This window comes from Chenopodium album, chromosome 10, assembly GCF_948465745.1.
Source record: "Chenopodium album chromosome 10, dcCheAlbu1.1, whole genome shotgun sequence".
Classification (NCBI taxonomy): Eukaryota; Viridiplantae; Streptophyta; class Magnoliopsida; order Caryophyllales; family Amaranthaceae; genus Chenopodium; species Chenopodium album.
Window position 1 is genome coordinate 4674589 of NC_137843.1, and position 25311 is coordinate 4699899.

At 34.1% G+C, this 25311-nt stretch overlaps 2 protein-coding genes across 3 annotated transcripts; both read left to right on the top strand.

Annotated features, from left to right (window-relative positions):
• The first annotated feature begins 440 nt into the window (after positions 1 to 440).
• On the top strand, positions 441 to 9464 carry LOC145562011 (GPI ethanolamine phosphate transferase 2-like). 2 transcript variants are annotated; one of them, XM_081622156.1, is made up of 17 exons: positions 441 to 846; positions 919 to 1012; positions 1468 to 1512; positions 1656 to 1823; positions 1913 to 1997; positions 2087 to 2193; positions 2612 to 2692; positions 3409 to 3461; positions 3547 to 3649; positions 5321 to 5467; positions 5704 to 5800; positions 5898 to 6120; positions 6247 to 6340; positions 6660 to 7667; positions 7819 to 7911; positions 8009 to 8292; positions 8664 to 9464. In XM_081622156.1, exons 1-17 carry the CDS (start codon positions 722 to 724, stop codon positions 8806 to 8808), a joined length of 2952 nt encoding a protein of 983 aa, XP_081478282.1. In that variant the 5' UTR covers positions 441 to 721; the 3' UTR covers positions 8809 to 9464. The 2 variants fall into 2 exon arrangements, 1 of the variants encoding a protein (XP_081478282.1); XR_014094260.1 differs by lacking the exon at positions 8664 to 9464 and having other exon boundaries at positions 6660 to 7677; positions 8009 to 8029.
• Positions 9465 to 22319: 12855 nt separating this feature from the next.
• On the top strand, positions 22320 to 24310 carry LOC145563231 (transcription factor bHLH30-like). The gene is made up of 2 exons (XM_081623671.1): positions 22320 to 22859; positions 23633 to 24310. Exons 1-2 carry the CDS (start codon positions 22542 to 22544, stop codon positions 24062 to 24064), a joined length of 750 nt encoding a protein of 249 aa, XP_081479797.1. The 5' UTR covers positions 22320 to 22541; the 3' UTR covers positions 24065 to 24310.
• Positions 24311 to 25311: the final 1001 nt, after the last annotated feature.

The following is a 25311-nucleotide window of genomic DNA, read 5'->3' on the forward strand; positions in this document are numbered from 1 at the left end:
CCGCTAACCTTTCTAATAAGAGCCATAAGGGTTGAACACAAAGTCTTGAGTTGGTATGATTGTTGTCACTAACCTTTATAGTTCTTCCCAATCATCTTGGTGTTCGTAATGTATGATGGTCAATGGAGATCATGAGAATAAGAGGGCAAGAGAAGAATAAAGAATTGGTGACTTCGATAGAGATAAATAATACAATACTGGCACAATCTCAAATTAGTTTCCATAGTTATTATGACATATAGTTTTAGGTGATAAGTTGTTGTCTGGTTATCAATTGTTTTTTTTTTTTTTAGGAAAATTGTCATTTATTTTATCGAATACGAAATAGTAAATTTAATAAGAGATAGAGAAGTAGTGTGACTCTTTCACTTTTAACAATTAAAAAAAATGTTTTATATAATAAGTGATTAAGTAGTAGTAGTAATTAGTAAAGTTTTTTGAAAAATAGGTACTCGCATTAAAATAAATTTGAGACAAAGAGAGTATCCATTATGTTAATTCACTACAAAAAAAAATTCATTTTTATTTTTTTATATTGTTTGATTGTAAATATGTCTTTACAACATTGGTATTAGTCATTTTACTGTCTGTAGTATAAGAAGGTTTTCCGGGAAACATTCTTTCAAGTCTTAACAGTAAGTCAGTAATCAATCTCCTGGAGCAGAAAATCCGCCATTGTTGCTGCTAGCTTAAGCTCCAAATTGCTTAGTTTTCTTCAAAAATGTCGTCGATTTCATGCACAAAACTCACAATCTGGACGATATTTGCCATGGTGTTGCAGATTGCAGGCCTATATCTCTTCGTCCTCGGTTTCTTCCCCGTCAAGCCTGCTCTCTCCGGCGCCAGGTTCATCTCTTTCTCACTCTAGATTTTCATCACTTTCTCTCTCCTAAATGTTGTTATTTGTCTGTAATTTAGTGGTCCTGAGAGTTATCGACCTCCTGGAAACGACTCGTTTGAAGATTTGAATGTTTCCTCGATGAATTCCGATGATCTCCGTTCTCTTTATCTGGTTTGATCCTTTCAAACTTTTTGATGTTTTGTTGCTTTTGATTTATAGATTTTGGTGATGGAATTTCAGGGTATTACTCTTAGATTAATGTGGTGTTTGATTCAATTGCATAGGGTTTAACTGAACTTATCGGAACTTACTATCGTAGGGATGAATTGAACTTATTATGTGAACTTGTAGAACTTAATTGATCGAAGGGAATGCAAATAATGTGTAACCCACCTTGTTTGTCCTACATTTTGTTCATGTTTGCAAATTAAAAATTTCCCACTATATTTAGGGTAGGACTGTAGGCGATGCTTTGAATTGGACTGAACTTGACTAAAATATGTGTCGGACGTTAGAAGTTATGATTATCTATTGTTAAGGAATATTATACAAGTAAACTTTTTTTTTCCCTTTTATCAGAAAATTTGAATTTTATGTAATGAAGTTATCATATTTTCATGGTGTAGGAGTTATCAGAAGTCCCTCCATTGTATAGCAGATTAATTCTCATGGTAACTTCCTTTACTTGTCTCCTTTTTTTTAAAGTTACATTTATAAAAATGCTCTTTTTTGTGTCACCTATATGGGTATTTTGAGGGTGGAGTGTTGAGGTGAAACGTGTTATCGATTACATAATACAATCATGGTATTCTAGGTTGTTGATGGTCTTCCAGCAGAATTTGTGCTTGGAAAGGATGGAGAACCTCCTACTAAAGCTTTTGTAGATGCTATGCCCTACACCCATTCGTTATTAGCAAACAATATGGCAATTGGGTATCATGCCAAGGCTGCACCACCAACTGTAACGATGCCTCGCTTGAAGGTCAATGGAATTGTTTATACTGCTTGATTGTTGTTCGGTAGGTTTCTTCTAGTCAGCTTTTTTTGCTCACCTTGGTGTTAATTTAACAGGCTATGGTTTCTGGTGCTATTGGTGGATTCCTGGATGTAGCATTGAATTTTAATACACAGGCTTTTTTAGATGACAATCTTCTGGGTTAGTTTTGCATGGCTGGGTAGCTTTTTTGCATGATGATGATGGATCAGAGGGATTTCTACTTACCTGCATTATTTATTTTATTACAGGCCAGTTTTTTAGAATAGGCTGGAAAATGACAATGTTTGGTGATGAAACTTGGCTGAAGTTGTTTCCTAAGCTATTTACTAGGGAAGATGGAGTTAGTAGCTTCTTTGTAAGTCACTCCCTTAATTCCTTAACATGATGTGGTAATCAAGTATGTAGTGCCATAATTTGCGTTATTGGAAAAGAAATGATAGAATGGGGAAAGTTTTCTGCTTTGGATGATCTATATTTCTATTTTTTTTAATTGAAATAGCTATTTGCATTCTCATTTGAAAATATGAGTTACAAACTTTTAGCTTTGTTATTTTATTTGGAAAGATATTCAGTTATCATTTTAAAAATAAATGAAAATTGAAACAGAATAGTATGTAGTATATATTTTGCAATTTGAGGCGAGCATTCATATAGCTGCATCTTTTTATTTTGCCGTATTTTTTTTCCTTATATTAGTCATTAGTAAGGCAATTGGGAATTAATGAAGCTGTGTGATTTTTCATCTTTTTCATGTGTTTTGGTCTCTGGAATAGGTCAAGGACACTGTAATAGTGGATCTCAACGTGTCTCGACATTTGCCTGAAGAACTTTATCAGGATGATTGGCATCTCATGGTAATTTATGAGCCCTCACTTCTTGTTAGTTTCTGTGTATATAGAAATTATAAGAGTTGAACCTCTGTCAGTGCTTGGGAATTTAAATGGCACAGGTCAATTCTGTAATTATCTTTCAATTTTGAAACATAATATCTTGCTAGCCTTTTATAATATATAGCTACTAGTTCCACTCATGTGATTTGTGGTGTTAGGTCTTTCTTCATTTCCTAATTTAAGTACATATAGCTTAATAATGATATGTGAAATCAAAGTGGATGATAAGTCAATGGAAGGCATGGACATAAAGGTACTTTTAAGTAGTAAGTTTATGTTAATGAATGATAGTATTCACATATATCACTCTTGAAGGTTACCTCCATGAATTAATGTTGTTGTTGCTGAATTGTTTTGCGATTTTGCCTCCTGGGATTCGGTGAGAACAGATCAACTCCTGCCTGCCCTCTTTTTCCCAGAGTATTTACTTGGTTCTCCTAAGCAAAGGCTGAAATGATGAGTTGTCCCTCTAGATCTCCAGGTGGAATTTTTGGCATGTTTACTGATTTGTTGTTATAGATACACGGATCAAGTTGGATTTAGTGTGAACAAAAATTTACCTTTTTTTGGTTTTATTATGTTATGGCCTGTATGAGACATTGGATGACATGATTTTTTAAAGATGTTTGTGATTAGTAAAAAGCTGGATACTAACTTGTACTTTTACAACATATTTCTAGATCCTTCATTATTTAGGAGTGGACCATGCCGGGCATATCGGTGGACGGAAAAGGTAGTTCTTCTTTCTCATATCTGTGTTTGTTGTATGTGTGCTTAGCTATTTGGATTCTGAAATTTTCCCTTTAAAAAAATGTCAGTGTCCTGATGCCCCCAAAATTAAGGGAGATGGATGATGTGATCAAGATGATTCATTTGAATAATGTTCTTTCCAGTGACAGCAAGCAAGGAGATACCCTTCTGGTTTGTTCTTACTTGCTCTTGAGGTCCTGCCTAGTCCTCAATTAAAAGCTGTCCAGTTAATGCTTAATTAGTTGGTTTTCAGGGTCTTCTGTTCTCTATTCTGATCTGCTAGATTTTCGTCGATGAATTTGAAATTCTTCTATGCCACATAACTTTTATAATCCATGCAGAATATGATAATTAATATGCCTGTGGCCACCTAAGTGACCCAAAATTTCCTTAGGGGTATGTCTCAGCACATGATTACTAGCCCTACCTTGTCCTGTATATCCTGAATGCCCAACTACCACCCCAAAAAGTGGTAAGGTGTTGATGAGACTTAGGGTGCACAATGGAATTGCCATGGGCATGCCATTGTGGCACTATCCTAGTTGGAGGCATGTCTATGAACCAGGACCTAAAGTGAGGATTTCAGCGTTTGATGACCTATGATTCATAGATAAACTGTAGAGACCTTAGAGTTAGAGCGCAACTATCTCTACTATAAGAGCATGAGGTTCGTCAGATGGGTTAGTTTGATAACCGGGCAGCCCTTAGATATGCAGAAACATATATCTCGTGGAGGAGAGTAAAAGCCATTTAAAGTATTTTATGTTCCCAGTTCTAGCTTCCTAAATTGGACCATCAGCAACAGCATTAATTATCCTTGATTCCAACTGTAGCTTCTCATTTCTACTGTCTAGGAATCTGGGTATTCCCTGCATAGCACGAAGTGATCAGCAAATCTACCTTGTATTATATCTCTGTTGTTATTGCCTCCACAACTCCCTTATAGTGAGACGCAATGTGTGTAAGTTCCATTCCAATACTGTCACTCAATTATGCACCGTATAAGGTAGCTTGCTGCTTAGCCATGCTTGAGTGGTTGCACACTTGCACTGGATTTCTAATTGAATTCATCAGTCCATTGGTCATTGTAGATCCTACATTCTCCAGCTATTCATGCACATAAGGAACCAGCAGAGGAAACATCTCCAGGTTTTGAAGCTTTTGATACAAGGTCTTGGGGTTAATCTAGACTCCTTTTTTTTTTTTTTGGTGTTCCACTTGGTTCACCCTTTTGACTAATTCGGTTTGGGGCTCAGTTCTGGGTGGTTAGGTTCCAATCCCCTCCCAATTGTTGTTGCGGGGGATTAAACTCACGGTTTGTTCTAGAGACTCTGAGAAAAAAGAACTTAAGGGTTTTTGAACAAGTCTCCAAGGCCCCCGTGTCAGCTTCCATGCCATAAAATAGGCCTATTGGTATCCTCTTATTTTGAGTGTTTCATGTAGGGATCAGTACGAAATAAGAAGATGAGAGAAAGCACCCATTTGTTGGATTTATTCTTCTCCTGACTAATGATTGATTATTATATTCGAATCTGGGGATTTTAGGCAATTCTTTTTATCCTTAAATCACTTTTTTAACCTGCTGAACACTCATCATAAATTCTGCTTTTATGCATTTATACTTGTATTATTTATTGGGCAATTCAATATACACTGCTACATTCTTTTATGGTACAATGAAGATATGATGAAACTGTCCCATAATAGCTTTTCCTTCTGAATTTTTTCAATAATGATTCTCTTTTGCTGTGGATTTCTGAAATTTTAAGATCTTTGTTAGCAATAAGCACAGTGATACTATTTCTGTTGTTTGATTCTTCTGACGTTCCCATAAAATTGCAGCTTGTGGTCAGTGATCATGGCATGACTGAGAGCGGGAATCACGGTGGCTCTTCATATGAAGAAACTGATTCTTTGTCTCTTTTTATTGGTGCCAGTTCAAAAGCTCCTAGAGATACTGTGTCAGCAATTCAAGATACCATGAATCAGGTAACAACTCTCAACAACATAATGTCCTATCATAAAAAATATCATGTTTCTGATTATTAACAGAGTTATTTGAAGTTGCTCTATATAATTCATGAATGTATTCTAGTTTTTATCTTTGATGTTTAGTAAAAATTTGTTTTCTGAATTAATTCTAAAATAAGAGAATTTTGCTTCTCCCGAATTTCTGTTTACAATTACTAGTTACTTGAAACTATCACATTCTTTCTCTATTTTAGGTTGACATTCCTCCTACACTAGCTCTTCTTTTTGGCGTGCCAATTCCCAAGAACAATGTTGGTGTTACCAATGTGGACTGTTTGCTGTCTTTAGCAGGTAGTTATTGCAAGCTGCAACATATTCTTTAATTATGCGGATCAATTTCTTTAGTATTTATTCACTTTAGAGGCTTAGACCTTGTCTTCCTGACCAGATGGACGGCTTCTGAGGGCGCTTGAATTGAATTCATGGCAACTACTGAGGTTACTTAAAGCCCAGTTGCCTGGTTTATCTTGTGTTGCTTTACATTCTGGTTACCATGTTGATACTAGATGGTCCAAGGTGAGTCAATGCAGTGGCGCTACTGAAGAAATGTTTTGTTGCCTATACTCTAAAGCTGCTGCACTTCACACTCTCTGGAAGTCTACTGCTTCAAGGTTGGTCCAGAAGCTCTTTTAAAATGAGATTAATTTTGATTTACAACTGCAGGAACTTTTCGGATCTGTGTTTCTATGAACTTTCTGATCTGAAATACTAGTTTCTATACTAAATTCTCTCCACAGTTCTGATGGTGGCCACCACTACAATCACACTGTCACTGCATATCATGACTTCCTGATGACTGCAAGTGAGTGGTTGACTCGCAAGGTCACTGATGTATGTCCTATCTCTGCACTGCCTTTTAAGCTGTCAACATTAAACATTTTCAACCTGAAACAAAAAAAAGAGAGAGGGAGAGGGGGGGGGGGGGGGGGGGGGGGGGGAGAAAAATGCATTAAAATTGAAGAAAGGATTTTTGGCGGTTTTGTCTGTGGCTGGAATCCTTAGTTCACAAACTTCCATAGTAATGAGGGGGCTGTGGAGTGGATTTTCCAGAAGATTAATTAATTTTTTTTTTTATTTTATTTACGAAATAGATAGTGATCTGGTTAATTCTATATTTTTCCATTTTGACAAACTGTTTTATGAATTTCAGAAACCTATTGGTCTACTTGCTTTAGGTATTTTGGCGATGGTCTTTTCTTCTCTAATATTTCTGAGACTTCTGTTCTGTTTGCGAAGAGACGAATGCCTAAACGGGAATCAAGGGTTCAAGGACATGAAAAGTAGTATGCACAACTGGAGTCTAGAGGAGATTTTTGTTGTGGCTGTTATTGTTATTCTTGTTGTGAGCATGGGATCTAGTTCTATGGTAGAAGAAGAGCAATATATTTGGCACTTTCTGACATCAACACTCTTCTGGATTCTAATCCGTAAGATGATTAAATCTTTTCCTGTAGGAGAGCGAGACAGACTTAATAAAAGCAACTACCACTCATTTTTCTCACAAGTGTGTTCAATTCTTGTTATGCTCATTTGTGGTAGGATCATAAGAGCTTGGCATCAGGGTGGTGTGAACTGGACACATCTACCTGACATATCAAAATGGCTTGAGCAAGCAGGAAGCAATAAAAAAAAGGCAATCAGAGTGGTTTCCTGCATCTTAGTGACCAGCTTGAGCTTATTTTCATTTTGTAGGTCAAGGTTGAATAGAGTTTTCGGCTACCTCCTCCAGTTCTTCTCTCTACTGTCAGGATGTTTAGTTTTACAACATATTATGATATATCAGGATAACATGTTGCTTGTATCTGGTCATGGTGCAACCTTTACGGCTCAAATAATCTACGCTGTTCTGAGCATAGCTATGGGCTTCACCTTATTAGCCTCTCCATGGCTTTCTCCTGTCTCCAATTGTAAAGATTCAACACCTTATAGCCAGTCAGCTGGTTCTCATTCAATTAAGAATCAGATGATCCATCTGTCGAAAGGGTTCAAAGAGTCTATCTATTTAATTGGATGGGCATACATGATTTCCTGGTCTCTGCTGCAGCTTTTGTTACAGCAACCAATCAACTCGATGCCAGTTTTTTTGCTGCTACTGCAGATCTCTGCGGCGATGATGTACTTTTTCAATGATGGAGCAAATCGAAAGCCATGGGTTGAGGTAACTTGAAGTATGATTTTATCCATATCCAAATTCTTTTAACCTTTCCCATTCTCATCAATGGTTTTAGCCCAAGTTTGCCAAAACTTGATGAGGTAAATTTTTTATGATTCCTGGTGCTTATACTCAATAATGATATTTTTTCTTTTAGGTTGCAATATTATACTTTATTGGGATGACTGGCCATTTTGGTCTCGGCAATAGCAACACTCTTGCCACCATTGATGTTGCTGGAGCTTTCATTGTAAGTCAGCTGATATACTTGAGCTTGCAGCCTTTATTTTTTAGTGTTCTACCTCAATCTGATTGCTGTTAACACCGGTGCAATGATTAAATTATAGGGCATCTCAAGCCACTCAACCATACTTTCTGGTATACTGATGTTCTGCATCACTTATGCGTCTCCGATATCAGTGCTTCTTTCTTTGATGATATACATCTCTTTGAAAGATGAGAGTGTTAATGGGCTGAACCATACCATGGAATTTGGGCAATTGCTGAAGTCGGAGCTTGCTATTCCATTTCTTGTTCCACTGGGAATAAATTCTGTTCTCTTATCAGCATATACTATTGTATTGCTCCAGATGAGAAACCATTTATTTATTTGGAGTGTCTTCTCTCCCAAGTAAGTATTACCAGATGAGTAATATATGCATTATGCTAGCATATTTTATGAAATCAGAAACTTGTTATTCTACCCACACTGTGACACTTGGGAAAAAAAAAAAAAAAAAAGATTTTGAAGCAAAAGAACTTTATTTTCAAGTACAGAAGAACGCTTTGTGTATTGGTGCTTTCTTCCTCCTCATCAGTATATATGCTTTAATTTAAAGTGGCGTTTTATAAGGAGCTATCCCTAGTTCTATTTCTGAATTAGAAAAAAAAAAAAAAAAAAAAAAGAATTACAAAAATTAACTGAGGCATCATGCATGTAGTATTGCTTTTATCCCTATGTGGAGCTTGTGAATTGTGATAATTGACTGTGTGCACTCTCAGGTACTTGTATGTATGTGCAACAACGGCTTGTGTATATATCGGCAGTTTTATCGTGGCTGCAACTGTGCTTTACACATCCTTGGTGTATACTTTGCGTAGGAAGAGGGTTGTCTGTATCAGAAATAGTACAAAGAGAAGTGATTGACCAATAATTCATCTCTATGGTCTCATCAGGTCAGACCACGTTAATTATCTCACATACTGTAATTCCTGTAGAACCACAAAAATTTGAAGAGCTGTAGGATATCCTTAATCCTCACCCAAACCCTTTTTCTGTGCTCACTGGATGTGGGAGGATCTATGCCCAAGATTTTTTCAGGGAGCAACATAGGCCAGCATTGACTGTTAGAGCTCTGGAATAATAAAGTGTTCTGTTACTTGGGAAAGTCAGAAGTTTGCTTGAACTACAGATTTGACTCTGTAATCCTTTTGTTTCAGACAGGTTGGAAATGGCTCTCACTACCACATCCTGATCTTGTCAATTAGGCTAGCTAACATCTGTTCTTTCTTCATCCGTCTTTCTCTGCTGAGGTGTTGTGTACTTGAAAAATGAAATGGAAGAAATAGATTAGAGAATTTGGTGTGCCAATTCATCATTTTGTACATCACTTTCATTCTACGTTATCTACTTAACTGAACACAAGTACCGACATTAGGCTTCCATAGTTTCATTGTGCATTATTTCTTTGTCATACTGTTTGTTCGGTCATTGAATGTATGCTGTCTGATTGTAACAAACTAACAATCTGTTGTACCAATGTATACTCTGTATTATTGCAAAACCTTTACTTCAATTTTGACCTTTACCCTGTGGTTTGAATCAATTTATACATGCAAGATAAATGCGACACAATAATATCTTAGTAGGACGGAGGAAGTACTCAATTGTGTCGAACTGTCAACTATCTTAGAAGATCTATCACTTTTACTTTTCTTCTGTATGACTGTCCACGTGTACACGGCAGTACACCCTAGGGTGAAAGTCAAGCTAGACTGAAAGTGTGAGCACGTGGACAGTGGATGCAGATTGCCAGAGTGTAACTATATTGGGCCCAAAATCTATCCACCTTTTGCAATTTAAGCGGGTTCACTCACTTTCTAGTTTCTACCTATCTAAACTTTCTAGTACTCTTGCATATTCTTAGTTGCAACCTCATGTATATAGGATAGCTGTAACAACCATGAAACACAAGATATGCTACATGATATGCACGCAATCCAAAGTCAGATCATAAAACCCAGCTAACGTTCTTCCTACGTTACTTTGTTTCCTTTTTTAAATTTTTGGTTTTCTTTTTCCCAATTCTCTCTCTTTTCTTTCCTAATTCTCATCAAAATTTTCGATCAAAAATTTCATTATAATTTTGTCTCCTATGTTTTTTCTCTTCTTTAATTTCTCGCTCCTCTTTTTTTTTTTTTCCTCTTTTGTTTCAATTTATTATGTATGAATTTTGTGTGAATTTCAATTGCAATTGTTTCAATTTATGTATGAATTTCGATTTATTATGTGGTGAATTTGTGCTTAATTTCGATTTATTAAGTTTTATCTAATTTTTTGAATTCATATGAATTGAATTTTGTTAGCTTCGATCAATTTCATCTGTGTATGAATTTCATCTGATTTTCTGTATTTTTTATCAATGAACATAATCATGTAAAATATGAACATATGCATAGGTTCCCTTAAATGTGAACATTAACTTTTCAGAAAGTGGATATAGGCATAAAAAATATGAACATATGCATTTCAGAAAGTGAACATAACAATTCAAAATATGAATGTAAGCATTGATTTCCTTAAAGTGAATATAAACATTTAAGAGGTGAACACATGCGTAAAAAATATGAACATAAACATTTAAAAAAGACAACATATGTATAAACATATTTAATGAAAATATTTCATGAACAACACATAGTTACATTATGAATATTTGAAATTATATATGAACATATAAAATATTATTATGAATATAATGCATTTAATTATGAACATAAAAATTTGAAGAAATAAAAAATCATATGATTATGAAACATATGCATTATAAGTATTAAAAATATGAACATATTCAAATAAAATGTGAATATATGAATTTCAGAAAATGAACATAATCATGCAAAATATGAGCATATGCATAGGTTCCTTTAAATGTGAACATTAGCTTTTCAGAAAGTGAACATAGGCATAAAAAATATGAACATATGCATTTCAGAGAGTGAACATAACCATTCAAAATATGAACATAAGCATTGGTTTCCTAATATAATTACGAAACAAAAGCATCGAAAAATTTGGACGAAAATTAACGACGAAAGTCAGTGATATACATAAAATTTCACCTTTTATTGGGAGAATTATTTTGATTTTTCATTCTTCTATAATATTTATTGTTAATTTTTCAGTTTTTAGTGATGTAAATTCATGTATAGGAGAGAGAAGGAACTTTGTTAGAGAGAGAAAATAACAACAGAATTTAATTGTAGAAATGTTTGAAATGACTAAACGGTTTTTATTTTGGAAAATTTGGTTAATTTTTGAGCTCTTTTTAAATATCCATGACAGTTTTTAGTTTTTTAGAGAGAGAAAATTATAAGAGAAGAGAGAAAGTGAGGTATGTTTACTTAAAGAAGTTGGGAGAAGTTGAAGACGTAGAAAAAATAAATTGACAGTTTTTTATTTTATTTTTTGAAATAAAACTATAATAGTTTTTAATTGGGTGTGGGTGGGCTGCAAATCCGTGTTATCTTGTTTTGTTTTAGGGCTTTTTTTTAATGGGGCATGTGTATGTGGGCTTCTAGGCCGGTGTTGCACCTATCTAAGTTGCACAAGACCAATTGTAGTACTCCGTATCATTCATGTCTTTGCTGTGGATTTTGCCCTTTTTAAACCCATCTTACTTACCTTGTTTATGTCCATTCAACTCTCCAATCTCCATCACTCCCATGAGTCTCGCATAAGGCGGATTTTTGTAAATTTTATTACTCGTAAAAGACTATTTGTGTTATGCAAGGTTCTAAAACTTGGAGGAAATCTCTAACCAATTGATCCCTACTCTTTGATATTGTGAAATTAAAAGTAGGTATGAAATGTATGAAGGAAGGGAGGGTATACACATTTAACAATTAGGATTTAGGAATAAGAATATAAGATAGATTTGACAGAAAATTGAGAAATACTCTAAAAAGTGTAGTAATACGAAGTTTAAATCTTTATTTCCATATCGTTTTGTAGTAGGTAATAAACTAATCCAAAATAATGAATTTCATATTAATATCAGATGATACGAATCAATCGACACAATTATTGTTTGATTCAACTTAATATAGAACCCTAAAGATTGCATATATCATTTTCCTTTACATAAGACCGTTTATTTTTTTTCCATACACTTGCAACCATGAAAATAAATCTCTAAATTCTATAAAACTATTTTTTCATCTCATTATTATAATCGAATTTGTATCCATTTTCGTGCAACCTAACCCTAAATGCAACACATGTCTCCCCCTCATAACACTTGCCATCGTCATTTTCCATTGACCGAGAAACGACCAATTCATCCTCCCACATACTCAAAATTAGCAACACAAACTCCTCTTTCTTCTTCCTCCTTCCTCACATCATCTTCTCTTCTGACAACCCCACCAAAAATCACCATGAACAGACCACGAGAAGCTTCAGAAACTCCCCAACAAGAACAAGAAGAAGATGCAAATTTATCTCCTTCCCAACTTCTTCAACTCGCTGAAACCCATCTTCGTCTTCGCAATTTCTCCCTTTGTCGTCAATATGCTCTTGAATCTCATCAATCCCATGACCCTAATTCCGTCTCCAATCATCGTCATGCTTCTCAACTTCTTGCTATCTCAAATACCCTTTCTTCTCCAACTAATTTCTACTCAATCCTTCAAATCGATACCTTTTGCAACGATTTTACCCTAATTCGTTCTCAATTTAAGCGCCTTCTCTCAATTCTTGACCCCATTGAAGAGAAATCCCCATTAGCAAAGGAAGCAGTTAATTTGATTTGGAAAGCTTATGAATGTCTCTGTGACCCCACCAAAAAAACCCAGTTTGACTCCAAGCTTATTGGTCAAAGGAGAGAGAGAGAGCTTGACGAAGGTGGTGATGAAGAGATGGGTAATAATTTCTGGACTTTTTGCCCTTACTGTTTTTATATGTTTCAGTATGATAGGGTTTATGAAGGGTGTTGTTTAAGGTGTCAAAATCAGACTTGTAGAAGGGCTTTTCATGCAGTTGCTTTGAATTCTCTTCCTAAAATGGAATTGGATAAAGGGCAGTATTTTAGTTGTTTTGGGTATTTTCCTCTAGGGTTTTCTCCTGAAAATGGGGTTGGGAAATTTGAATCATGGTCTCCTATTGTGGGGTTGTTTCCTGTGAGAAGAGTTGGGAAGACTCGTGCTGGTAAAATGGATTTTGTTGTTGATGATAATGGCAATCCTAATGTTGATGTTGGTGTTGATTTTACTAACTTAATCGAGATTGCTGATGAGAGTGATGAGTCTGAGAATGATCATGAGGTGAAGGGGGAGAATTTTGGGAGCAATGTGGAGGGAATGAATGTGGGGAATGGCCGGGCAATGAAGCGGAAGTCGGTGGCACGGAATGCTAGGAAGTTGATGGGGAAAAGGAGGAGGAGCAATGAGGGTGTTGCTGCTAATGGTATTGGGGGTTATGAGGATGAAGGTGTAGATGAGGATTCCGTTTGCGAGGGTGATCATGGTGGTGATGTTGGGGTTGGGAGTGGTTTCGAACAGGATGACATGGCATTCTTCGAGGAGAACGGTGAGATTTTTGTTGAATTTGGGCCTGATAGTGTACTTTGATGGATAGAGGAAGTGGAACAAGGTGCAATGCAGGTCAGTCTGTTGGTATGCTTCGGCATTGGAAATAGCTAATGTAGATATGTTGAAATATTGTAGTGCATGGTTTAGTAAATGACAGTCAAGAAATTTTTTGGGCGAAATGGCTGTCTTGTAGATGGCAGGAGCTTAACTTTTGTTTTTAGATTAATCTAGCCACTTTAAAAAAAGAAGAATATGAAACTAGCCAAGTTTTTGTGTAGCCGTTTGCCTTTTTTTGGGATGAAGTAATGCAAGTTTATATTTAGACTTTGTGGATAAATGACTGTTTCAAGTTTGTAAATGGTTTTCATCTTCTGTGGTTCCATATTACTGATATTCTTATCATAACAATTGCTATATTAAGGAAATCTTTCTCTTTGTTTTTGATAGTTCCTGCATGCTAATCTCAGATTTGTTTGTGCAACTTAGGTTAAATGAAGAAGTATATTGTTGCTTAGTTCCATATGTACTCTCTGTTGTAGATTTTCCACAGTTACATATACTATTCTGATTGCTGATTCTTTTAGGTTGGCATTTTGTCAATGAATTTTGACTTCGTTCACTTTTCTCCACCGTTTGTTTAGAGATTGAACAGTACTGATTACATTGTTGGTTATACTTGTGAACATATTTGTTATTATTGAGTTGCTGTGAGCGTAAGTGGGCTATTGTAGATCACACTTAATGTGAATTAAATTGGTAGAGAACAATGATAATGAGATTGTATCCTTGGCAGAGAGTTGAAGATTAGAAAACTTGGGTGGAAATATGTAAATAGAATACTCGGCTTATGTTTTGAGAATTTTGCTTAAGGTAACATACCAGTGATGGGCACCGAAGACCTTTATTTTATCATTCATCATCTTTACTGAAGTGGAAATATGTAAATAGAATACTCTGCTTATGTTATTGAGAATGTTGCTTAAGGTAAGATGGGCACCGAAGGCCCTTATTTTATCATTCATCATCTTTACTGAAGTGGAAATATGTAAATAGAATACTGGCTATGTGGAGGAGGGATCTTTGAGAAAGAAATGGGAGTGCTCTTAGACCTCATCTTATCATTGATTAGTTCGTTAGTTGGTGCCCAACAGCCACCCACCTACCCTTGCTGTCATTGTTTGTGCCCCTTAGACTGATCAAAGCTTCTTCACCAGATTTCGCAATTGTTAGCGATCGGGGCTCCATGCTCCTGCTGGAATGTTTCTACTTTGCTTAGAAAGACTTTGAATTACTGTTGAAATCTTCACTTAGGAATTTGTTTCATTCTCTCTGGTTTTCTTGAGATCACAGTTATATAATGTAATAATGTACCACTTGATGAATATTCATCTGTCGCTACCATCTGGTGGTTACTACTACGAAATTATTTGGATATTGATTCCAATTCTCTGTATTTTGGAAGGAGACAAGAAGCATATGTGAAATACTATTGATCTGATCATCTGTATTTCTTCTATGTGTTAGTCACTTGTATGGTTTATTATTGTGATAGAGTGTGTGCACGCATTATACACCATGCAAAACAGACGGCACTTACTTAGGAATTGGGATGCAGCATCCATATTTTCCTTCCTTGTTATCTTACCATCGAGGGGGTGTTTTGACAGTGTTGTGCTCTTACGCTTTGAATGGTAATCATCATCCTTAATGATGGTTTAGATCCCCAGCATCTGCCATTGATTTCTATTTGTAGGGTTGGAAGGGATTATTATTCATGTTTTCATTGTAGTCTGTAGATTAATAGACTGTCTAGTTTCTGCAAGACTGCAAGAGTAGCACATAGATTATAGACAATTCTTACTGCTGCAGGCCTCAGCATGCTCTGATTGTTGCATTTAATTTCTCTTCATTCGTTTTGCTCCAAGGTCACCTCTTTTTTCCCATGGATCATCAGTATATATATCAGAGTAGCTCAGTCGTTACATGGCATTATGGTGCTTAACAACAAGGTAAGCACACTTGTACACATTACTTTTGTTGCATCGCTTATTTTGCTGTGATTGGTCTGTGTCGGTTTAAGATAAAATTTAAGGAAAGGTTATGTACTCTGTATGAGACATTCTCAGACTAACCTAAGACCAATAACTCTAGGGGTAACTAATACCAAAAACTCTAGGGGTAACTAATACATTCATCTTTGCAATATGTATCAATTTGTCATATTACATCGCGAATGTAAAAAATATTGTAAAATGTCTACCATCTAGGTGCCTTGAGTTTTGGTTCTTAATTACTGCTCCAATATTCATGTAAATCTAAATTTTTTTCGAAAATCATCCAGTTACAGCTGCATTCTTGCTTTCTGTTTTTTCTTTTTCATCTTTTTTGACAACCAATAAACAAAACAGCTCCACTATTTCTAGCTTTGATTTGAGCCCAAACTGAGCTTGAAGCTCAAGTCCACGCTAAACTTTGAACAATTGGAAAGTCCACGCTAAACTTTGAACAATTGGAAAGTTCATCGTCCATCTGCTCTTTGTTGGGTGCAATTTGGTTCATACTATATGACTCATTTAGCAATCATTTTTCTTAATTAGGGTCTGAAATTATTGGGCCTAGCTACTAGCTGAACTCAAAACTAGACTTAGCCAATTTTTGTTTCGAGTAATAGTGGTCCAGCGAAGGACCACGCCGCAGTAGGCCAGACCAAGTGTTTTGGGCCAGTTCTAGGTATGGCCAGATCCCAGATAGTATCTGGTTTGATTAAATATTACTGTGGCCTTGTATACTGTGAATTTCACATACCTCTTAACCAATTTCAGCCGAACCTCAGATGGACTTTGTTGTTGTTTTTGGGTTAAGCCTGCTTGACTATCTCTAATAGTGCTTGCAACTGGACTGTTAGTCCGGTATGACCCAACACGATTTTGTTATTAACCAAGCACGGCTGGCCTAGACCGCCAGGCTCAGGGGTTTGGATCATTTTTGTCTCTGATGTCTGAAGACTCAGAACCAAGGTTTTGGGGAAATTGCACGGCAGTGTATGTGCCCAGTACAAATTTGACCAGGGTACTGCACTAGGAATAAATCAGAACCAGATTTTTGAACTAAATTATTAGTTCATTGCAAGAACATTAGAAATTTTTTATCATGTTTATATTGCTTTTTTGTCGTTAATACTAAAAGTTACTAACACATGGAAAAAAAAAAATAAAAAATAAAAAATCAACATAAAGATGATACAAAAAATAACCTTAGCTATTTATTCTTTCCTCTAGTTCTTGGTTATGTTTATATATAGGATTAATTATAATACTTTCTCCGTTCATTTACTCTAGTCAACACAACTCAAAAACAAGTCGTAAAATCTTTACCAAATGTTGGCCTGGTATATACAATAATTAAATTGTCGCAATTAAAAGAGAACCGAGAAAGCATGATGTAGCATTGCTCTTTCATGAAGCATGCTGAGCTCCAAATCAAAAATCACAGCGAGGTTATTCTTGTTCCATAAATTCAAAATCGGTGTGGTCAAAAGACAAAGTTGATGGGCAAGACTATACTACAACCCTGTCAAACAAAAGGTTGGGCCCTTTTCACACATCTCTTTCATTTCACGGTCTCTATCATCCCAAATAATCAAGCTTTAATAGTAACAAATAATTCATAACACAAATGTCTAAACATGCTTGAGCACCTTATTACTATTACAGTTAATCTTTGATTCATATATCATCTCTCTAATTTAGCAATCTATATTTAACTTGGCTGCACCAAGCGCGATTCTGTCTTATTCTAAGGCTCTCTTCAACTCATCCAAGTAAGATGAAATTTACTAAAAATAAGGTTTAATTAGTACACTGTAAACCAATTTCATTAGGAAGTTGTTATAGTTTACTTAATAAATTATGGCACTTGTTTTCAAAAAATAAATTTTTGCACTTTGTTTATAAGGCTGTATCCTTATATGTATAAAGCTTGAATTATTTTTATTGAATTACAACTATTTTGCTGAAATTAAGTTAGGGCCTGTTCTCTTCAGATTATTTTCAGTTCAGGTCAGTTCTTAATTTCCTTCTCTCATAAAATATTCAGTTCAGTTTAGCTCCAATAAGTTCAGTTCAGCTCAACTCAGTTCAGTTCAGTCAATCAGAACAGGCCCTTATTCTAGTTGTTAAAATATACTTGTATTTTTTTTTTCCTGATTTTCTATACACATGTTTTTAAAGTCGCTAACTTGTTGAATAAAACTTACTGTATTTCAAATGAAATTAACTCATTTATGCTGAAATGAACTTATTTTTGTTGAGCTGAGATTATATTAACATTTTGTTTAAGGTGAATAGGACAAGATATGACCTAGCTAATATGTATTCAAATAAAATAAGGAAGCTCCAACAGCATATCATTTCCAAGACCAGATTAGGAGTATATATACAAATTTTCATAATAATATGGGTCCATAAAAGTCATAATATATTGGTAATATCAAATATCAAAGACAGAAAGTCCTAAGGTATGATTACTTGTTACTTCATACAAAGAGATTCACATAATTTTCTTAAAAAAAATAAAAAGTAGAACCAACTATTTTGGTGATTGAATTAGAGAGAATAACAAAGGACGAGGATAAAGGCAAAGCTAAAAATATTCCTCTCAGAGGTCAATCGTCACTTATCATAGTCAGAAATCAGGGCTATTGAAACCAAACCATCTACTATTCTGCTCTTTTTGCTAATGATTTTGTCCCTCGTATGAGTTTAATTTCTTCAAACTTGTAACCTTGCTAATTTCCCGGAACAACTTTTCTATCAAAAACTGTTAGGAAAATAGTTTACATGTATGTGAGTTGAAATTAGTTATCCCACGATGAAGAACTGGATGGAGATTGACTAACATACTTCGTAGTAGTTCCTTTTACTCGACCATCCAATAATGTATCATCGTTCAACTTTTGGTAAACCTATAGAACATCAATATGCATCTTATAAGAGTTCATGTACTAAGTACTTTGTGTGTATAACAGTTATATGTCTATACTTTATTCTTGAGAAATTCAACAAAAAAAGTTGAAAAATAGGGTAAGAAACCGAACAAAATATACTCAATTATCTTCTGTGATTGCTGGATAAAGTGAAGGAGGAATGTCTGCTACAAAAAACTGTTACATTTAGGGTCCAGCTCATTTTGTTGTTCCCTATTTCACAGAGTTTTTGATCAGAAATTTCAGATCTCTTCTTTCTTTTCATATTCATATTCTTGACTTGAAATTATAGGGTTATAATTTTGGACTATTTTGTTTTCATATTTTGTGGAGCCTTTTTTAGGGTTTCTACAAAGTTACAGAACATGCTATTTTAAAGTTTTTATACAATGTTTAAATCTACTAAAGAAAAAAGAGCATTGAATTGTACTATCAAAGTATTACTCCTATTACTTAATCATCTTTGAAGTTCATTTATACAAAGATTTTGGCTCATAAACTCATCATACTTCATGACATTCCATGTATTTTAAATTGTATAAGAAGTATATACGAAATACATGCATTTATAAAACTCGTTTTCTTAAATGATGAATATCATCTAATATTCATAAAGAGTACAATATAATAATAGACTTTCTTTTAAGCATCATATGTTAAGAAACCAATCATCTTTACAACCATCATTTGTTCAGGCGACTCTGCTCTAAACTACCTCTAACAACATATATGATGATGTGAAACCCGTATTAGTCCAATGTTACATACATGTTTACGTACACACACACTAAAACATCGAATGTCACCCTCATATGTGATTTACTAGACAATCTGCAACATTACGAGCTTGCATTACCCCGTTAATGTCAATAAACTTACTTTGTCCTTAAAGATGATGATCGATACATGTTAAATAATCTTTGAGATTGATAAAGGAGACCGTACAAGTTTCAACTTAAAAAAACCTTAGTCAAAAACACAAAAAACTGTTACAAAAAAGCAAATCGAACCGATCATAATGATAGTTGCTGTTAAAACAAATGATAAGTTGTAACTAAAAGTAGGTTACTTTTTAGGTAAGAAGTATGAAATTATAGAAAAATGAAAATGTGCAAAAGTGTTTGTTTACAGAGTTAAGAAAGGCCAAGTGTAAGACGACCTTAAGCAATAAAAGTACACTTTTTAAGAAAGGTAACTTCTATTAATTTACAGTAAATTTAACTGAACCAAGTAATTAGTGTCAATAATTACTGTCAACAGTAAAAAAAATCAGGGAATTTAACTGCACATGAAAGGAATGTTGTGTGTGTTAAAACATTTTTACCACGGGAAAAATGAAACTTACGTAAGTATGTAGATTAATATAGAAATTAAAAAAAAACAAAAAAAAAAAACAAAAAAGAAAAAAATTAGCAGGGTGTGTAAGAAAATGATTGAGCTTTGTTTATTTACCATCTAAGTCCCGGCATTATCACTGCTGAACCAAACACATTTGTTGCAGGAATATTCCACTTGCCTTATTTGCTTTTCAGCTTGTCCTTCTCTAGTTTGCTTTAGTTTCTTCCCTTTGTGAACTAGGAAACTTATCTTAGTAATCCAATCCCATGGTTTATTTTGGCTCTTGTCTTTGTGGTTAGCGTAGTTGTGCGTTCATAATGAGAGTGCCAAAATCATTTTCTGAGAACTAGCCACGTACTTGAAATATGAAAATTTCGTTTTTCTTTTATTTTACCAATGTGTTAATAAAAAAACTCGATATAATATGACAAAATGTAAATAAAGAATTTGGGAGAAATAAGTAAAAAGAGAGTGTAGATAATTTGCTACTTCATTATGATAAGAAGAGAGTCTACGGAAAAAAACATATTAGAGAGACTATGATTCAACAATTCAAAGTCCAAATTTTGCAATCAAAGTTAGTTCAACTATATTGATCATGAAAAATGGTAGACCGCCTACAAAAGATGAAATATTGAAAGCCCTTGTCCCTAAATATTTTCATCACGTGCCTCATTCCCACTAATGGCTACCATTTTATTGCAAAATAAAAACTAGAAAGGTGTAGTACATTATACTACGTAAAGAAGATCATTAATGGCTTTAATGTAACCCACAAGTTATTTAGAAATTGTTATACACACTCGGGTGTAAGGTGCACCCAAGTGTATTATGCTCATTTGATTAAAAAAAAAAACTTTAGGTGCCTACCTCTATATACACCCGGATTTATATAAAAGGTTCTCCATGCTATAAATTACGAAGTATAAATAATTTATCACGTATAAATTTAGATAAGGTCAGGTTAATAGCTCTTAAAATATAAGTTTAGGAAATTTAGCTTGAATAACTGAATTTATGAAAATAAGTTAATATTAAATACATGTAAGGAAAATAAGCTCAAATAAACTACTTCATGAAAATAAGTTTCAAGTAGTGATAATTGAGATACGTAATAAGTAAAAATTACATGAATTAAACGCTCCAATGCACCTATAGTTAAAATTTTGAATTAGTCATGCATAACAATAAGTTAATGAAAAACGAAAAAAAATATTAATATCTAAAGCATTTAAAAAAGTTTGAAGTTCAGACAGCAAGAACATGAATACAAGGCAAACAAGGATGCTAAACGTAGTGATAGCATTAGTATATGTACATGGATTGATTTTGTGAATATTCTTTGTACTAATCTTTTGAATTGTTTCCTTATTGCTCAGTTGCACTCTCTACCAACCAAAAAATATATAGCTTGAGTTCATTATTAGATCTAGGTTCACAATAGTACGTTCTCCAAAAAAAAAAAAAGAATTTTGAATTTTTATTTATTTATTTATTAATTTTTTGAAAACTCGTTCTCCATTTGTTCAAAAAACTTGTAATCGCTGGTTAGGCTTTTGCATTATTTATTCGTTAACATTGGCAATATTTATTTTACTACTATAATATACTATGTATATAACAAATTATCACAAATGTTATTCTATGATATATTATTAGTCTTAATACATATACATTACGTACAACTATAATTTTTTCTAGTAATACATAATTTTGTACATTTATAATCAAACTCATGCGTTGACAAATAATTAATGAGCATGTTAAAAGGTTGCAAAGCAAATAAGTACTCCCTCCGTCCCTAAATTACATTCCTCCTTTCTATTTTTGGTAAGTTTTTTTTTAGTAAATCAACTCTCTTTTTCTGTTTTATATGTAATGCTTTCTCACTCATCCTTACCTAATCTCACTCATAATCCTTGTGCCAAATTACAATGAATATGATTGGTTAAAAATTTTCAATTAGGAGCATGTGATTGGTCCTTTTTTTTTGCAAAGGATTAATGACATGTCATGAGTAATAACTAATCTATCTTTGTACTTCTCATTGCATTATCTAATTATTGTTATTTGTCTTATTCTTTCCTCCTTAATTCCCATGTAAATTTCCAAACAGGAATGTAATTTAGGGACGGAGGGAGTAGTGAAATAGAGAAAACGCTTCATACTCCTTTAAAATGAAAAGTATGCAGTACATTAATATATTATTTTTAATAAGCATATATTATAAATTTGTACCCAAAAGATTAAATCACTATGCTCAATAGCTTATTTACTGTGTTAATAGAAAAGACAAAAAAGAGGAAAAAGTTAAAAAAAAAAAACATGATAGTACTATAGGAAGAATAACCAATTAAAAATACTAATATAATAATAAATGACTTTTCTACAAATAGTAGGAATATTACTCTTCTTATCTTCTAGTCTTCTATAAGTAGGACTTTACACAATTTAGGGCTACCACTCTTCACTGCACAACTAGCAACATCTTTGCTCCTCAGAGATTCTTGATAAATCAAGGTAGAGATTTCATATTTTGAGCACATAAATTAAAATCATACTATAAGATTCACATTTATTTTGTTTTATTATTTTTTATATTCCCTCCTACTAAAATTAAAAGCCTTAGTAAGTGTAACATTTGTATCCTATATTTTCATTTGTCTTCAATATATTTTTCTTAAAAAAAATCGGTTAATATTCATGTCATTTTTAAGTCTTTCCTACATTATATTGCAGGGGAAAAAATGTTGGTAAATTCAATGGCAAGTTATTATGAAATGGGAAATTCTTCAAATATTAGTTATCCAAATACTAATAACTTTCTTCTAAGGCCAACCATTCAAGAAAACACTACAAATAACGCTATAAATCACAACATAATAGCAAGTGCAACGACTACTTCTCCTTCGTCTATGTTATGCTCTTCATCAAAGGCAGGGCTGTCTCCTGAGGCTAAAGCTCTAGCAGCTTGCAAGAGTCACAAGGAGGCCGAAAGGCGCCGTCGCAAGCGTATCAACGGTCACTTTGCCACCCTACGTTCCGTCCTCCCTAACCTTGTCAAAGTAAGCTCTCTTTTTTTTTTTTTTTCCAAACTTATGATTATTAACTTTATCATACCCCATCCTATAACATGTTATTCACCAATTCAAGCATTAAATTATGGTATGTAGTGCTTGTATGTTGCATATATGCATCACATTGAATTATGTTGTACGAGGTGTATATTTAGTTAAAGTAAAGTTCATATATTTACATATATGTATTAACTTTATTTTAACAAAAAGAGCACAAGTAAAAGTGTAAGAAAATGATTAGTTATTATAATTCTTGTTAATATAGTAATTAATTATATTATCTACACGACTTTTTAATTACCTTTCTTTTATGATTATATAAATGTTTGAATATTCGTCACGTATGTAGTCTCTATGGATAATTTTTCATTGAAAGGGACTAATTGTAATAATCTTGAATTCTCTAAAAGGAATGGTCAGGCAAATTTGTTGTCCAAAGATTTTGCTACTTTGTACTATTGTTGATTTGTTTGTTCGTTGCACTTGTCCATAATTACAAGTTGTTGGCATGTACAAACAAGTAATAAAATTTTGATTGTGGAATTTAGTTACATTTGAACAAAATAGAATATATATGCAAAAACATGCATATTGTATAAGTAATTCTTTGACGAACTTTCCTTTTCAACAAGATATTATATAGGGACTACTATTATTATACATAGCACATAAATAGATAAATACACATGTATTATATGTGATCTTGACCTCACATAAAGAGTACGTACTAATTTTGTCACATGTACAAAAATTTTGTATAGACAGACAAGGCCTCGGTGTTGGCAGAGGTGGTCCGGCGGGTGAGGGAGCTAAAAAAGGCCACCTCGGAATTGACAGGGGATGGACATGAGGATTACGATGGGTGCAATGCTTGTTTGCTTCCGGGGGACATAGATGAGGTTAGCCTACAACGTAGTGAAAATGACAATGCTACCCTCATTGCTACCTTGTGTTGTGAGGATAGGCCTGAGCTTATATTGGACTTGACAAGGGCATTAAGGTCAGTTAAGGGTAAAGTTGTGAAGGCGGAGATGGCCACGGTAGGGGGTCGGACCAAGAATGTTTTATGGGTTCGAGGCGTTGGTGGTGGCGGGCCGGAGGGGCTGCTGAAACGGGCTTTAAAAGTGGTGGTGGACAAGGCACCTTCTTCTTCTGGGTTGGGCCATGGGCTAAGGATGCACCGACCGTATTAATTGGGAAGTGTGTTGGGCTGGGCCTGTAATATTGGTAGTTAAGTATACAGTTGGAAAATCCTAACTAACAAATATATGTACCCTATGTTTTTCTAACTGTCAATTAGAAAGGAAAAAAAAAAAGTAAGACAGAAGTTGTGTTATGTTAATGTATGCAGCTTGTACTAGTTAGTAACTTTATATGAATATGATGATAGTTTGGGAATCTGAAGCCAATGATAGTTAATATGGCAATAATTAGTGCTTTTTATTGCAATTATTGTTTAGAGCCTTAATATTGTCTTTATTTCTAACAAATCCACTACTAATTGATAATGGTTGGAATCCAATGATACTAGCAATGATAGTATTTTCCTGCCAAATTACAAAGTAGTAATGTCATAAGATACACTTGCGCAAATAATTTAATATAAAGCAATTTTCAAATTAAATCAAGATTAGATTGCACATCAAAGTATATAAAAATGGCATAAAAAGTTCACATGTAATATCAAAATTTAGGATTTAACGATATCTAGACAAAAGTCTCTAATCGCAAAATTACCGCACTTTGAAATGGTATTAAGTTCACTTCAGCAATATGGTTTTAAAGCTATAGATTTATAGACAATTCAAGGGTTAAATGTGCAAATTTTTACACTTGTTAAATGAGAATATACATATGAAACTTAACATGTACTCATAGACACTCGTTAGAAAAACCGCCTAGTTAATTAGTCTCGAGTTGAAACCTTTAGTCCTCCTCTAGTCCATAGAGGATAAAACTTCACGTGGGATACCAATTGGATGTTGGTGTAGTGGTGATTGAGACTACACTTGGTAGGGAGGACTCGTGTTCGATCTCCCACAACAACAATCGGGAGGGGACTGGAACCTAACCACCCAGAACTGATTCCCGAATCCGGATTAGCCCTAAGGGTGAACCGGGTGGAAAAAAAAAAAAAAAAAAAAACACTTCACGTGGGATTCCTCCATATTTAGTGCTTATTGTATAGGATTACCAAAAAAAATTAAGCTCCAACATCATGATTATTTAGTGATACTCCTATTTTGCAAGTATTGACTTCATTGAAATTTCTTCCAATCCATGTTCTGATTAGATGTTTCAAAGTAAAGACTTGGAAATAATGCAATTAACAATAATTTTTAAAAATAGAAATAAAGCTTGATTAGACATAATGCTATTGAGTATTGAAGGAACTAGCAAATAATGTATGAAAGTGGACAAAAACATGATCCATGCTGGT

What these genes read in the sequence shown, in the direction of transcription:
- LOC145562011 (XM_081622156.1), top strand. Translation starts at nt 722, where the DNA reads ATGTCGTCGATTTCATGCACAAAACTCACAATCTGGACGATATTTGCC. An exon ending in ATAGCAGATTAATTCTCATG is followed by an intron (nt 1,513 to 1,655) that starts GTAACTTCCTTT and finishes ATGGTATTCTAG; the next exon opens with GTTGTTGATGGTCTTCCAGC. An exon ending in TGGAGTGTCTTCTCTCCCAA is followed by an intron (nt 8,293 to 8,663) that starts GTAAGTATTACC and finishes GTGCACTCTCAG; the next exon opens with GTACTTGTATGTATGTGCAA.
- LOC145563231 (XM_081623671.1), top strand. Translation starts at nt 22,542, where the DNA reads ATGTTGGTAAATTCAATGGCAAGTTATTATGAAATGGGAAATTCTTCA. An exon ending in TCCTCCCTAACCTTGTCAAA is followed by an intron (nt 22,860 to 23,632) that starts GTAAGCTCTCTT and finishes AATTTTGTATAG; the next exon opens with ACAGACAAGGCCTCGGTGTT.